The sequence below is a fragment of the Rana temporaria genome, chromosome 6 (genome assembly GCF_905171775.1).
Source record: "Rana temporaria chromosome 6, aRanTem1.1, whole genome shotgun sequence".
NCBI lineage: Eukaryota > Metazoa > Chordata > Amphibia > Anura > Ranidae > Rana > Rana temporaria.
In genome coordinates this window covers 61,197,861-61,213,619 of record NC_053494.1, presented here as the reverse complement: position 1 = coordinate 61,213,619, position 15,759 = coordinate 61,197,861, and the positions used below count along the sequence as shown (strand labels likewise).

The 15,759-nt window shown below is 53.5% G+C and overlaps 1 protein-coding gene across 2 annotated transcripts in view; it reads right to left on the bottom strand.

The window, feature by feature from the left end:
* SMG1 (SMG1 nonsense mediated mRNA decay associated PI3K related kinase) overlaps positions 1–15,759 on the bottom strand; it is a 233,206-nt gene that overhangs the window by 168,058 nt on the left and 49,389 nt on the right. For both annotated transcript variants that reach the window (XM_040356901.1, XM_040356902.1), the window contains exon 13: positions 110–379. In XM_040356901.1, the coding sequence (XP_040212835.1) occupies positions 110–379 (270 nt within the window). The remainder of the gene's footprint in view (positions 1–109; positions 380–15,759) is intronic.

The following is a 15,759-nucleotide window of genomic DNA, read 5'->3' as shown; positions in this document are numbered from 1 at the left end:
CCGGACATGTATGAATCTGGACTAAAATTAGTAAAGTTTAGAGTTATGGTAAGACCAGATTGGAAAACATTACCATTGGGGGGGGGGGAGCAATGTCAATCATACATACCCCAATTAGTGAGTTCTTGGCATTTCCAATGGTCGTCAAAATGCTTAAGTCAAAGTCAACAACAAACTTTGCATTGTCCACACTGAACGTATGGTTCTTAAAAGCCTCATGCTGAATTTCAGCACAAGCTTCAGGCAGCTGCAGGCAGGTCAAGAGGCTGTTTAAAGCACATGTCATTTCTCCCAAAATCAGTTTGTACGCAGTCTCCAAAACTGGAATGTTCTTCAGGGTCAGCACTGCCTGGTAGAGTGAATGTGCTGCATCTATTACCTGAAATTTAAACATAGAAAGTTCTGTTACATTAAGGCTTCATTAAGACACTTTATAAAAACTTCCACTTACTCACTCTGAAAAAACATAAAATCAAAAAATTTAAAAAATTGTGATTAGATTAAGGGGTGGGTCTAGGGTTAAGATATCTACATGTAGCTTCTGCCCTAGTTCCACCCTAGACACTGATTCACTTACCCATCACTCTAAATATTAGGACCCCAAGTCCACTACTCTAAAAGTATGGGGGGGGGGGGGGAAGAGGAGGGGTCGGGGGTGGAGGAAAAGAGGAGGGGTCGGGGGTGGAGGAAAAGAGGAGGGGTCGGGGGTGGAGGAAAAGAGGAGGGGTCGGGGGTGGAGGAAAAGAGGAGGGGTCGGGGGTGGAGGAAAAGAGGAGGGGTCGGGGGTGGAGGAAAAGAGGAGGGGTCGGGGGTGGAGGAAAAGAGGAGGGGTCGGGGGTGGAGGAAAAGAGGAGGGGTCGGGGGTGGAGGAAAAGAGGAGGGGTCGGGGGTGGAGGAAAAGAGGAGGGGTCGGGGGTGGAGGAAAAGAGGAGGGGTCGGGGGGGGAGGAAAAGAGGAGGGGTCGGGGGTGGAGGAAAAGAGGAGGGGTCGGGGGTGGAGGAAAAGAGGAGGGGTCGGGGGTGGAGGAAAAGAGGAGGGGTCGGGGGTGGAGGAAAAGAGGAGGGGTCGGGGGTGGAGGAAAAGAGGAGGGGTCGGGGGTGGAGGAAAAGAGGAGGGGTCGGGGGTGGAGGAAAAGAGGAGGGGTCGGGGGTGGAGGAAAAGAGGAGGGGTCGGGGGGTGGAGGAAAAGAGGAGGGGTCGGGGGTGGGGGTGGAGGAAAAGAGGAGGGGTCGGGGGTGGAGGAAAAGAGGAGGGGTCGGGGGTGGAGGAAAGAGGGGTTGGGGGTGGAGGAAAAGAGGAGGGGTCGGGGGTGGAGGAAAAGAGGAGGGGGTGGGGGTGGAGAGAAGAAGAGGAGGAAAGAGGGGTTGGGGGTGGAGAGAAGAAGAGGAGGAAAGAGGGGTTGGGGGTGGTGGAGAAGAGGAGGAAAGAGGGGGAGGGGGTGGTGGAGAAGAGGAGGAAAGAGGGGGAGGGGGTGGTGGAGAAGAGGAGGAAAGAGGGGGTGGGGGGTGGTGGAGAAGAGGAGGAAAGAGGGGGTGGGGGTGGTGGAGAAGGGGAGGAAAGAGGGGGTGGGGGTGGTGGAGAAGAGGAGGAAAGAGGGGGTGGGGGTGGAGAAGAGGAGGAAAGAGGGGGTGGGGGTGGTGGAGAAGAGGAGGGAAGGGGGTGGTGGAGAAGAGGAGGGAAGGGGGTGGGGGTGGTGGAGAAGGGGAGGAAAAGGGGGTGGGGGTTGAGAAGAGGAGGAAAAGGGGGGGTGGAGAAGAGGAGGAAAGGGGGGGGGGGGGAGAACAGGGGGTAGAGATAAACTCGGGCTAAAAAAAAAAAAACTTGGCTCCACAATTCTCCATCTTCTCTATATATTTAACCACTTAAGCCCCAGACCATTTTGCTGGCCAAAGACCAGAGCATTTTTTGCGATTCGGCACTGCGTCGCTTTAACTGGCAATTGCGCGGCTGTGCAACGTGGCTCCCAAACAAAATTTATGTCCTTTCCCCCCCCCCACAAATAGAGCTTTTTGGTGGTATTTGATCACATCTGCGGTTTGAGAAGAGGAGGAAAGAGGGGTTGGGGGTGGAGAGAAGAAGAGGAGGAAAGAGGGGTTGGGGGTGGAGAGAAGAAGAGGAGGAAAGAGGGGTTGGGGGGTGGAGAGAAGAAGAGGAGGAAAGAGGGGTTGGGGGTGGAGAGAAGAAGAGGAGGAAAGAGGGGTTGGGGGTGGAGAGAAGAAGAGGAGGAAAGAGGGGTTGGGGGTGGAGAGAAGAAGAGGAGGAAAGAGGGGTTGGGGGTGGAGAGAAGAAGAGGAGGAAAGAGGGGGTGGGGGTGGTGGAGAAGAGGAGGAAAGAGGGGGTGGGGGTGGTGGAGAAGAGGAGGAAAGAGGGGGTGGGGGTGGTGGAGAAGAGGAGGAAAGAGCGGGTGGGGGTGGTGGAGAAGAGGAGGAAAGAGGGGGTGGGGGTGGTGGAGAAGAGGAGGAAAGAGGGGGTGGGGGTGGTGGAGAAGAGGAGGAAAGAGGGGGTGGGGGTGGTGGAGAAGAGGAGGAAAGAGGGGGTGGTGGAGAAGAGGAGGAAAGAGGGGGTGGTGGAGAAGAGGAGGAAAGAGGGGTTGGGGGTGGAGAGAAGAAGAGGAGGAAAGAGGGGTTGGGGGTGGAGAGAAGAAGAGGAGGAAAGAGGGGTTGGGGGTGGAGAGAAGAAGAGGAGGAAAGAGGGGTTGGGGGTGGAGAGAAGAAGAGGAGGAAAGAGGGGGTGGGGGGTGGTGGAGAAGAGGAGGAAAGAGGGGGTGGGGGTGGTGGAGAAGAGGAGGAAAGAGGGGGTGGGGTTGGTGGAGAAGAGGAGGAAAGAGCGGGTGGGGGTGGTGGAGAAGAGGAGGAAAGAGGGGGTGGGGGTGGTGGAGAAGAGGAGGAAAGAGGGGGTGGGGGTGGTGGAGAAGAGGAGGAAAGAGGGGGTGGGGGTGGTGGAGAAGAGGAGGAAAGAGGGGGTGGTGGAGAAGAGGAGGGAAGTGGGGTGGGGGTGGTGGAGAAGAGGAGGAAAGAGGGGGTGGGGGTGGTGGAGAAGAGGAGGAAAGAGGGGGTGGGGGTGGTGGAGAAGAGGAGGAAAGAGGGGGTGGGGGTGGTGGAGAAGAGGAGGAAAGAGGGGGTGGTGGAGAAGAGGAGGGAAGTGGGGTGGGGGTGGTGGAGAAGAGGAGGAAAGGGGGGTGGGGGTGGAGAACAGGGGGTAGAGATAAACTCGGGCTAAAAAAAAAAAAACTTGGCTCCACAATTCTCCATCTTCTCTATATATTTAACCACTTAAGCCCCAGACCATTTTGCTGGCCAAAGACCAGAGCATTTTTTGCGATTCGGCACTGCGTCGCTTTAACTGGCAATTGCGCGGCTGTGCAACGTGGCTCCCAAACAAAATTTATGTCCTTTCCCCCCCCCCACAAATAGAGCTTTTTGGTGGTATTTGATCACATCTGCGGTTTGAGAAGAGGAGGAAAGAGGGGTTGGGGGTGGAGAGAAGAAGAGGAGGAAAGAGGGGTTGGGGGTGGAGAGAAGAAGAGGAGGAAAGAGGGGTTGGGGGTGGAGAGAAGAAGAGGAGGAAAGAGGGGTTGGGGGTGGAGAGAAGAAGAGGAGGAAAGAGGGGTTGGGGGTGGAGAGAAGAAGAGGAGGAAAGAGGGGTTGGGGGTGGAGAGAAGAAGAGGAGGAAAGAGGGGTTGGGGGTGGAGAGAAGAAGAGGAGGAAAGAGGGGGTGGGGGTGGTGGAGAAGAGGAGGAAAGAGGGGGTGGGGGTGGTGGAGAAGAGGAGGAAAGAGGGGGTGGGGTTGGTGGAGAAGAGGAGGAAAGAGCGGGTGGGGGTGGTGGAGAAGAGGAGGAAAGAGGGGGTGGGGGTGGTGGAGAAGAGGAGGAAAGAGGGGGTGGGGGGTGGTGGAGAAGAGGAGGAAAGAGGGGGGTGGGGGTGGTGGAGAAGAGGAGGAAAGAGGGGGTGGTGGAGAAGAGGAGGAAAGAGGGGGTGGTGGAGAAGAGGAGGAAAGAGGGGTTGGGGGTGGAGAGAAGAAGAGGAGGAAAGAGGGGTTGGGGGTGGAGAGAAGAAGAGGAGGAAAGAGGGGTTGGGGGTGGAGAGAAGAAGAGGAGGAAAGAGGGGGGGGGGTGGAGAGAAGAAGAGGAGGAAAGAGGGGTTGGGGGTGGAGAGAAGAAGAGGAGGAAAGAGGGGGTGGGGGTGGAGAAGAGGAGGAAAGAGGGGGTGGGGGTGGTGGAGAAGAGGAGGAAAGAGGGGGTGGGGTTGGTGGAGAAGAGGAGGAAAGAGCGGGTGGGGGTGGTGGAGAAGAGGAGGAAAGAGGGGGTGGGGGTGGTGGAGAAGAGGAGGAAAGAGGGGGTGGGGGTGGTGGAGAAGAGGAGGAAAGAGGGGGTGGGGGTGGTGGAGAAGAGGAGGAAAGAGGGGGTGGTGGAGAAGAGGAGGGAAGGGGGGGGGGGGTGGTGGAGAAGAGGAGGAAAGAGGGGGTGGGGGGGTGGTGGAGAAGAGGAGGAAAGGGGGTGGGGGTGGTGGAGAAGAGGAGGAAAGAGGGGGTGGGGGTGGTGGAGAAGAGGAGGAAAGAGGGGGTGGTGGAGAAGAGGAGGGAAGTGGGGTGGGGGTGGTGGAGAAGAGGAGGAAAGGGGGGTGGGGGTGGTGGAGAAGAGGAGGAAAGGGGGGGGGGGGGGGGAGAAGAGGAGGAAAGGGGGGGGGGGGTGGAGAAGAGGAGGAAAGGGGGGGGTGGAGAAGAGGAGGAAAGGGGGGGGTGGAGAAGGAGGAAAGGGGGGGTGGAGAAGGAGGAAAGGGGGGGTGGAGAAGAGGAGGAAAGGGGGGGTGGAGAACAGGGGGTAGAGATAAACTCGGGCTAAAAAAAAAAAAAAACTTGGCTCCACAATTCTCCATCTTCTCTATATATTTAACCACTTAAGCCCCAGACCATTTTGCTGGCCAAAGACCAGAGCATTTTTTGCGATTCGGCACTGCGTCGGTTTAACTGGCAATTGCGCGGCTGTGCAACGTGGCTCCCAAACAAAATTGATGTCCTTTTCCCCCCACAAATAGAGCTTTTTGGTGGTATTTGATCACATCTGCGGTTTGAGAAGAGGAGGAAAGAGGGGTTGGGGGTGGAGAGAAGAGGAGGAAAGAGGGGTTGGGGGTGGAGAGAAGCAGAGGAAAGAGGGGTTGGGGGTGGAGAGAAGAAGAGGAAAGAGGGGTTGGGGGTGGAGAGAAGAAGAGGAAAGAGGGGTTGGGGGTGGAGAGAAGAAGAGGAAAGAGGGGTTGGGGGTGGAGAGAAGAAGAGGAAAGAGGGGTTGGGGGTGGAGAGAAGAGGAGGAAAGAGGGGGCGGGGTGGAGAGATAGGGAAGAAAGAGGGGGTGGGGGTGGAGAGAAGAGGAGGAAAGGGGGGGTGGGGGTGGAGAGAAGAAGAGGAAAGAGGGGTTGGGGGTGGAGAGAAGGAGGAAAGAGGGGGTGGGGTGGAGAGAAGAGGAGGAAAGAGGGGTTGGGGGTGGAGAGAAGAGGAGGAAAGAGGGGTTGGGGGTGGAGAGAAGCAGAGGAAAGAGGGGTTGGGGGTGGAGAGAAGAAGAGGAAAGAGGGGTTGGGGGTGGAGAGAAGAAGAGGAAAGAGGGGTTGGGGGTGGAGAGAAGAAGAGGAAAGAGGGGTTGGGGGTGGAGAGAAGAAGAGGAAAGAGGGGTTGGGGGTGGAGAGAAGAGGAGGAAAGAGGGGGCGGGGTGGAGAGATAGGGAAGAAAGAGGGGGTGGGGGTGGAGAGAAGAGGAGGAAAGGGGGGGTGGGGGTGGAGAGAAGAAGAGGAAAGAGGGGTTGGGGGTGGAGAGAAGGAGGAAAGAGGGGGTGGGGTGGAGAGAAGAGGAGGAAAGAAGGGGTGGGGGTGGAGAGATAGGGAAGAAAGAGGGGGTGGGGGTGGAGAGAAGAGGAGGAAAGAGGGGGTGGGGTGGAGAGAAGAGGAGGAAAGAGGGGGTGGGGTGGAGAGAAGAGGAGGAAAGAGGGGGTGGAGGTGGAGAAGAGGAGGAGGGGGTGGAGGTGGAGAAGAGGAGGAAAGGGGGTGGGGGTGGAGAGAAGAGGAGGAAAGGGGGGTGGGGGTGGAGAGAAGAGGAGGAAAGGGGGGTGGGGTGGAGGTGGAGAGAAGAGGAGGAAAGAGGGGGTGGAGGTGGAGAGAAGAGGAGGAAAGAGGGGGTGGAGGTGGAGAGAAGAGGAGGTGGAGGTGGAGAAGAGGAGGAAAGGGGGTGGGGGTGTAGAAGAGGAGGAAAGGGGGTGGGGGTTGAGAAGAGGAGGAAGGGGGGTGGGGGTTGAGAAGAGGAGGAAATGGGGGTGGGGGTGGTGGAGAAGAGGAGGAAATGGGGGTGGGGGTGGTGGAGAAGAGGAGGAAAGGGGGGTGGGGGTGGAGAAGAGGAGGAAAGGGGGGTGGGGGTGTAGAAGAGGAGGAAAGGGGGGTGGGGGTGTAGAAGAGGAGGAAAGGGGGGTGGGGGTGGAGAAGAGGAAGGGGGGGGGAGAACAGGGGGTAGAGATAAACTCAGGCTAAAAGAACTTGGCTCCACAATTCTCCATCTTCTCTATATATTTAACCACTTAAGCCCCGGACCATTTTGCTGGCCAAAGACCAGAGCATTTTTTGCGATTCGGCACTGCGTCGGTTTAACTGGCAATTGCGCGGCTGTGCAACGTGGCTCCCAAACAAAATTGATGTCCTTTTCCCCCCACAAATAGAGCTTTTTGGTGGTATTTGATCACATCTGCGGTTTTTATTTTTTGTACTAAAAACAAAAAAAATAGAGCTTCAATTTTGCTATAATAAATATCCCCAAAAAAATCTTTAAAAAAAAAACAACTAACATTTTCCACAGTTCAGGCCGATACATATTCTTCTACACTTATTTGGTAAAAAAATAAATACAAAAATAATAAATCGCAATAAGCGTATATTGATTGGTTTGCGCAAAAGTTATAGCGTCTACAAAATAGGGCATAGTTTTATACAATTTTTATTATTGTTTTACTAGTAATGGCAGCGATCTGCGATTTTTATCGTGACTGCGACTTTACTGCGGACACATTGGACGCTTTTGACACATTTTTGGGACCATTGCCATTTTAACAGCGATCAGTGCTATAAAAATGCACCGATTACTGTGAAAATTACACTGGCAGTGAAGGTGTTAACCACTAGGTGGCAGTGAAGGGGTTAAGTGTGTCCTAGGGAGTGATTTTAACTGTTAGGGGGCAGACGATCAGTGACCGTGTCACTAGGCAAAATGGGGAGATGCACGTTTACACTTTCCTCTCCTCATTCTGCAGATCTGTGACACAATAGTGGGACACCGGAGGACTGAGTCCACGAGTCCCGCGGGCACAGTCACGGAGCTCGCAGCAGGGGCGTACGGGCATTTCAAAGTGACAAATATACGTTACTCTGCCCAGCCGTGCCATTCTGCCGATGTAAATCTACAGGAGCTGGCCTTTAACCAGTTAAGTTTAACCCTGTCGCACCACCCTCCCATCATAGACGGAATTCTCGCTGCCCATATAAGTCATATAGGTTGGAGAATTGTTCAAACTCCAACCAACTTTTCCAAGTTCTATAAAATCTTAGTCCAGAATCATTTCGCAGATATACGAATTCTTCCATTAACCTAGTTCTAGTAATTTCCCTAAACCAATCTTTTATTTCGGTATTTGCTTTAATTTCCAATGCTTCGGGATTAAGGTTTTCGCTGCAACAATGGGGTGATGGCTACTCCATAGTTTTTCCTTGATTCACCTGTTGCATAGAAAAAAAAACTGCTAAGGATCTTGCGCGATTTCAACATTGCTAATCTTCTTAATTAAATCCTTCTTAAAATAAGGCTGAAACAAAAGGACAATGCCACAATATAGCGTATTCCCTCGCCCCCAAATCCCCTCCCTCTCTCTCTCCAACACAGAGTAGAAGCATCAGGATTAACCTTATGTAGTTTTGATGGTACCACTAAGCAGTGTGCAATTCATTTATTTTGTCCTTGTGTCCATTTAAGTGGAGTGAACATAATCGATAACCTTACATATATTTCTGTTAGAGACTGATTCAATTCAGATTCCCATGGTTGGAGGAAAGACAAATAGGATTTTTGAACTCACCGTAAAATCAATTTCTCTGAAGTTCATGGACGGACACAGCATCCTTTGACAGTAGGGTTATGCACCTTCCTTCCAGGAGAGTTTAGGCAGAATTTACAGCACTTAAAGCGTTAACAACCTTTCCTTAGTGCAGCTCCTCCCAGGGGCGTGGCTTCCCGGGCATAACCCACACCCTGCTCTAGCAGCCTCAGTTCGTAACACGCAGTACAAACAAAGGAGGGGTGGGTGCTGTGTCTGTCCATGAACTTCAGAGAAATGGATTTTACGGTGAGTACAAAAATCCTATTTTCTCTTTCGTTCATAGACGGACAACAGCATCCTTTGACAGTAGGGACGTCCCCAAGCAGTGTCAAAAAATTTCGAGGGGTGGGAAAAACACAGCAAACCAGGCTTCACCCCAAACAAGAACTCCAACCTTAAACTGACGCATGTAACACCCTGCGGCCGAAGGAGGCATCAGAAGATGCACTCACATCCACCTTGTAAAACTTTGAAAAAGTGTGGACCGACGAACAGGTCGCTGCCTTACACACCTGTAACACAGAGGCTTGATGTCGGAAAGCCCAAGAGGCACCGATCGCCCTGGTCGAATGCGCCGTGACCCGAAAGAAAAGGGGGCGCCCGCCCCTTCAGGGCATAGGAATGAAGCACAACCTGTCGGATCCACCTGGAAATGGTGGCCGACGAGACTGCCAGACCCTTTCTGGGACCAGACACCGACACAAACAGTGAGTCCGACTTCCGGAACGGAGCCGTCGCCGATAAGTAAACTCGAAGAGCCCGAACCACATCCAGGGAAGGTAAAAATGACCTCCTTTGGGTTCTTCGGCTGAGGACATAAGGATGGAAGAACAATGTCCTCATTAATGTGAAAGGCCGAAACGACCTTTGGAAGATAAGGAGGGCTGCGGACGCAGCACCGCCTTATCCTGATGGATGACCAAGTAGGGGGCCTTGCAGGACAAGGCCGCCAATTCAGACACCCGTCTGATTGAGGTAATAGCTACCAGAAAAAACACCTTTTGTGACAGTCAACAAGGGGATCTTCCGAATGTCCTCATCAAAGGGAGCTCGCTGAAGCACCGAGAGGACCAAATTCAAGTCCCATGTGGGCAGTGGAGGGCGATCCGGAGGAGCCACATGGCGGACCCCCTGCACAAATGTGCGAATCAAGGAGTGCGCTGCCAAAGGAAGCTGAAAGTAAACAGCCAGAGCAGATATCTGGCTCTTGACCGTGTTCAAGGCGAGAGCCTGATCCACTTCCCGCTGTAAGAACAGCAGAATCCGGGACACCACGTATGTACGAGGGTGCCACTTCATCTCCTCACACAGAGATGTAGGCTTTCCACGTACGATGGTAAATCTTTCGTGAAGTAGACTTCTGTGCGCGCAGCATGGTAGAGATCACCGAGCCCCGACAGGCCCCGGTCCTTTAGCACCTGGCTCTCAACAGCCACGCCGTTAAAGCCAGCGACTGTAAAGCAGGATGGAAGATCGGACCCTGCGACAGAAGATCTTCTCTCAGGGGTAGACGCCAGGGGGCGTCTGCCACCAGACGCACCAGGTCCGCGTACCAGGAGCGGCGCGGCCAATCTGGGGCGATCAGGATTGTTGGAATCCCTTCGGCTTCCACTCTGCGCAGCAGGCGAGGAAGAAGCTTCAGAGGAGGGAAGGCGTAAATTAGGCGATGTGACCCCAGGGAGCCACCAACGTGTCTGACGCGTCCGCCCACGGGTCTCTTGACCTGGCCACGAATCGTGGCACCTTCCGGTTGAGGCGGGATGCTAGAAGGTCCACGTCTGGAGTGCCCCATTTTCGGCACAGACCCTGAAACACCTCCGGGTGGAGAGACCACTCCCCTTGATCCAGAGTTGTGCGACTTAGGAAGTCGGCTTGCCAATTCTGAACTCCCGAAATATACACGGCCGACAGAGCCGGAACGGACCACCGAAGAATGTGCGCGACCTCCGTCGCTGCCGCTGAGCTCCTTGTGCCTCCCTGATAAATGACATAGGCCACGGCCGTGGTGTTGTCGGACTGGATCCTGACCGGTCAGCCCTGCAGCTCCAGGGACCACCTGGCAAGGCACAGTTTGATTGCTCGGAGCTCCAAAATATTGATCGGCAGGCGGGAGTCCAGCGCCCCTGGGCTGATTGAGTGTCCCAAACGCCCCCCCTCCCAGCCGGAGAGGCTGGCATCCGTCGTGACCACTGTCCAGCGGAACGGCAGAAACGACTTCCCGGTCCGAAGCCACCACACCAGGGAAGACTTGACCAGATGGCTCAACTGAATCTGGTAATCCAGAGAAGACGGGAGCTTGTCCCAACGTGAAAGAATCTCCTTCTGTAGTTCCCTGGTGTGGAATTGGGCATATGGGACGGCCTCGAAGGAGGCCACCATCAGATCCAGAACTCTCATGCAGAAGCGAAGAGACTACCACTTCTGGGTCGACAACTGCCTCACCGCAGATTGCAGGGTCTTCAGTTTCTCCGATGGAAGGTACACTCTCGCTTCCGGAGTGCAGGACTAGTGCCAGGTATTCCAGCCTCTGGGACGGAACTAACACGGATTTCTGGAGATTCAGAAGCCAGCCGAACTCTTGGAGAGTCTGACACGTGATAGACACGTCCTCCTCTAACTCTGAGCCTGAGGAAGCTCTCAGGAGACGGTCATCCAGATATCCCACGATAGCGATCCCTCACTGCCGCAGCAGGGCTAGTATCGGGGCGAGCACCTTGGTGAAAACCCGCGGTGCCGAAGCCAGGCCGAACGGGAGGGCCACAAATTGAAAGTGATCTTCTCCGATCGCAAAGCGCAGAAACCTTTGATGTTTTGTGCATATGGGAACATGCAGGTATGCATCCATGATATCCAAAGACGCCATGAAGTCCCCCTGATGGAGTGCCGCTATCACCGAGCGAATCGACTCCATCCTGAATTTTTGCACCTTGACAAAGCAGTTGAGGGCCTTGAGGTCCAGGATAGGGAGAACCCCTTCCTTCTTGGGGACCACGAACAGGTTGGAGTAAAACCCCTGAAACCGTTCCTGCGAGGGAACTGGCACAATCACCCCCCTGTGTCCAGTAGATCCTGACAGGGCCTGTCGGCGAAAGTTGGAGGTTGGAAGGAAAAAAAATCTGTTTGGGGGACAAGAGAGAAACTATCGTGTATCCCGAGGCAACCACTTCGCAAACCCAACGGTCGGACAGAAGAGACCTCCACCAATCCGCGAAATCGGCCCCCCACCCGAGACCTTCATGCGGAAGCAGGTTTGTCTGCAGGCTTTCAGAACCAGGTGCGCTTCTGCCCCGCAGCGGGGGGCTTTAGCACCTTGCGGACCTTTTCCCGCTGTGCTGGGCGCACAAAATAAACGATTGGGGGTAGTAAAGGAGGGCCCTTGCTTGCAGCAAGGCTCCTTACCCTTCCCAGACTGTGGAAGTAGCGTGCTCTTACCACCCATGGCATCCTTAATGATGTGATCCAGGGATGCCCCAAAAAGCCCATCACCCTTAAAAGGGCAAATCCACCAAAGCCTTCTTAGAGGACTGGTCAGCCGACCAGCATTTGAGCCACACAAGGCGGCGCAATACCACCGCATAGACGGAAGCCCTGGAAAGCAAGGGGATCGTATCCATGGCCGACTCACAGACAAATTTTAGACCCTGAACCAATTGTTCAGCCAGGTCCCTACAGGACTCGGAAGCATCCCGTTCCTCCAGCTCCTGCAGCAGGAGCTACACCCTTTCAGTCAGAGTCTGTGACACCAGGGTCCCGGCCAGAGCCGGCCTCACCGCCGAACCCACAACAGTGAATAGGAAGCAGGCCACAGCCTTCACTCTCCTGTCAGCAGGGTCCTTAAATGCAGGAGCCCCTTCCACAGGCAATGTGGTGGCCTTGCTCAGTCTGGACACGGGAGGGTCCACTGACGGAGGAGAGACATCAAAAAGTCCTCCTCAAGGGGGTAACGGGTTGCAAAGTATTTTGGAACGGCAAAAACTTTTTGCGGTGTATCCCATTCCTTGTACAACATACTGTCCAAATAAGGAACACAAGGAAACACTTTAGCAGTGCGTGGCGGTTTGCGGAACCCAAAAGGGGCTGGCACGTCAGGTGCCTCCGCCACATCTTCAAGTTTCAGAGTATCACGCACCGCAGAAATAAGAGCTCCAACAAATTCCTTGTCAGCAACTGACCCTGAAGCAGAGTCATTCTCACTGTCCATGTGGGTTAAGCCCGCATCCACTGACACTACAGAACCAGAAGCAGCAATAGCATGGTCCGATTCTGCGTCAGAGACACCCCCAGAAGCAGGCTCAGGGAGGGGGCGCTTTTTACCCCTCATCCGGGCACCAGCCGCTTCAAACCTGGCGAGAAAAGACTCCAGGACAGCCGACATTGCCTCAGATGTGGCAGGGGGAGGGGCGTCAAGGGTTAACTCAGGCATTGCTGGGGAAGAAGTCCCTGGTTCAGGCTCCATAATGCCCCAGCGCTGTGTCACCCTTACTGCAAGGCAAGGGGGAAAAAAAAACACTGGTCACCTCCTGGCTGCTACTACAGAGTATGGGGGCCCCTGGGACTAACCACCCCTCCCGGTGCAGCGCGGTCTGAGAGAAGGACAAGGTGTGCTGTGACTGCCGGCTGCGCTGCGTCTGTCTCCCTCAGGCAGATTCACGGTCTTTTTTACAACAAATTCCAAGATGGCCGCCAAATGTGTAAAAACACAGCACAGGACCACGGGAAAATGGCCGCCGAGCTATATAGAGCACGCCTCTGGCAAAATGGCGGCCGTTGCGCATTTAAAAAGACAGTGACACAGCACAGCACAAAGTCACACCATAGCACATGTAGTGAACACACACAGCCCCCCCTGCAGTGAACACACTCAACCCCCGCTACGCACACAGGTCCAGGTGTACCAGAGACCCCAGAACCCCCCCCCCCCCCAAATGGGAAAGGAGGGAGAGGAAATAAGGGAGAGAGGAAAGCAGGGCAAGCCCTCAGTCGACCTCCCAGGGGAAAATTCCAGCCAGGCCACTTACCTGAGCAAGGGCCACTACTAACCCGTCCTGCGACCACCGGCTGGAGGTATCCCAGACAGATCCAACGTCCGCTAAACGGCATGGCTGTCGGCCAGACACACTGTGACAAAGCCATAAAAGACCGGTCATATGTGTGCCCTAGAACAAGATGTTCCCCGGCCGCCCCTGGAGCAACGGGGCCTGTCGTGGACGTCCCAAAGCTGAGCTAAGGGCCGGCACACGCTCGATGGCCGAACATGGGGGGGACTACAAGAGTCAGACTATCACCCAGTCGGCTGTTGATAGAAGAATCACAGGATTCAAAATGCAGGAACAAAATAATAAAAAGCAACAAAAATCGCAAGAAAAAAATCTCCAGAGTACAGGACTCCAGAAGTGCCTGACCTCTCCTGTCAGGCAGAAAAAAAACTGAGGCTGCTAGAGCAGGGTGTGGGTTATGCCCGGGGAGCCACGCTCCTGGGAGTAGCTGCACTAAGGAAAGGTTGTTAACGCTTTAAGTGCTGTAAATTCTGCCTAAACTCTCCTGGAAGGAAGGTGCATAACCCTACTGTCAAAGGATGCTGTGTCCGTCCATGAACGAAAGAGAACAATGCTCTATGGCCGGCTTAGGCCCCTTTCACACGGGCGGCTGTTCTGCCGCAGTTAAGAGCAGGTTTTGTTATTTTGAAATCTAGAGAATCCTGGCACAGCGTTCACTTGCTGTTGTACATTGCGGTTAGAGAACTTGATCTATCCACAGCTAAAAGCTAAATTCTATCCGCCTGTGTGAAAGGGGCCTTAAATCTAACCTTTTAATCCATCTATGTTACTATAGAGTCTAAATATCCCACAACAGATCACAGAACACAAACAACCATTTACAGCAAAACCTTGGTTTGAGAGGGTGTTTTGCAAGACTAGGAAATTTTCTTCATCTGGGCTTGATATACAAGCGATGTCTTGATATAAAAAGTAGCGTCATGTCACAACGGAGTATAAAAGAAGAGAGGCACCTCTAAGTGTAGCAATATGGTTACATTTAATGAAGGTACAACATTTAGTAACTCACATGGTTGATGATTAAAACAGGCACTAAGTACGCAGGCATCCGGCGTAAAGCTGTCTTTGCGGTCACGATTGCAGATTGACAGCGTTGAGAGAAGGCGGTGTGGAGGATGGTCTAAATGTTGTACCTTCATTAAATGCAACCATATTACTACACTTAAAGTGGTTGTAAACCCTTTACAACCAACCGCTTTAACCTACAGGTAAGCCTAGATTAAGGCTTAGCAGACAGCTGCAGGGTTAACTATTAGGGTTGTCCCGATACCACTTTTTTAGGACCGAGTACAAGTACCGATACTTTTTTTCAAGTAGTCGCCGATACCGAATACCGATACTTTTTTTAATGTCATGTGACCGTTTTCAAACCACAATACAGACCAAAGATATTTTCTTTAGAATTATGAAGAACTGGTACATCATGGTGTGGGGCTGTTTTTTAGCATACGGTACTGGAAAACTACATATCATTGAAGGAGTGATCACTGTCAGTGCAGCTGTTCGGTGCCAGTGCCCAAAAGTGCAGCTAGCCAGTGCCACCTATCAGTGCCCATTAGTGCATCAGTGCAGGGAGGCAGCTTATTAGTGCATCTCATCAGTGCCACCCAATCAATGCCAGTGCCACCTATCAGTGCCATCCATTTATGAGTGCCATTCAATCAATGCCAGTGCCACCTATCAGTGCCATTCAATCAATGCCAGTGCCACCTATCAGTGCCATCCAATGGTGCCATCCAATTTGTGTTCGATGTCACAAAAAAAAAAAAAATTAAAAATATTCTATTTTGGTATCGGGAGTATTTGCGCGAGTACTAGCGCAAATACTCGGTATCGGTCCCGATACCGGTATCGGTATCTGGACAACCCTATTAACTATCATCAGAACATTCACCCAGTAAAAAAAAAAAAAAAGGAGGTGCCTCTGCACATCCCCTAACTGGACCTGGCTCCCAGACAGATGACCTGTCTCTTCCAGCAGCTGGAACCACTGCTTCTACACCCCGCTGGAAGTCTCCAACCCCTGGAAATGGCATCACCCGAGACTCGGTGCCGACATGCCGAGACCTGGCACATACGCTACATCTGAGCACCCCCGCGGCCCCCCCGAGCACAGGGGGCGGATGACCACTAGTGGACCCTTACTTCTGTGAGCCGGCGAAGGAACGGGCACCGGAGCAACCCTCCTCATGCTGAAGGGAGCTGGGCTGATACAGAAAAAAAGGGTACTGCCAAAACCCCCTTCTTGGAGAGAGAGCGCAGCCCCTCTGGTTCCCCAGCAGTGCTTCCATGGGAGAGGAAACACTAAAAACTGAGGGCATGGCAGAAGCAGCGGATTTTAAAGGGCCGTTGTCACACAGCATTTCCTGTTAAGAGGTAGAGCTACGCTCTCTCCAAGGTGCTGTCCTGAAAGGCGGAGAGAAAATTATGCCTCAGTCCCAAACTTCTAAGATTGGGGGCCACCAAAGAAGATGGGCACTAAAAAACACTGCCATCCCTAGGTGAGACTTTGGCCCATAGCAGAATGCTGCAGAAGCATGCCTTACCCTAACCACAGACATGGATTTAGGAAGCTCCAGATCCC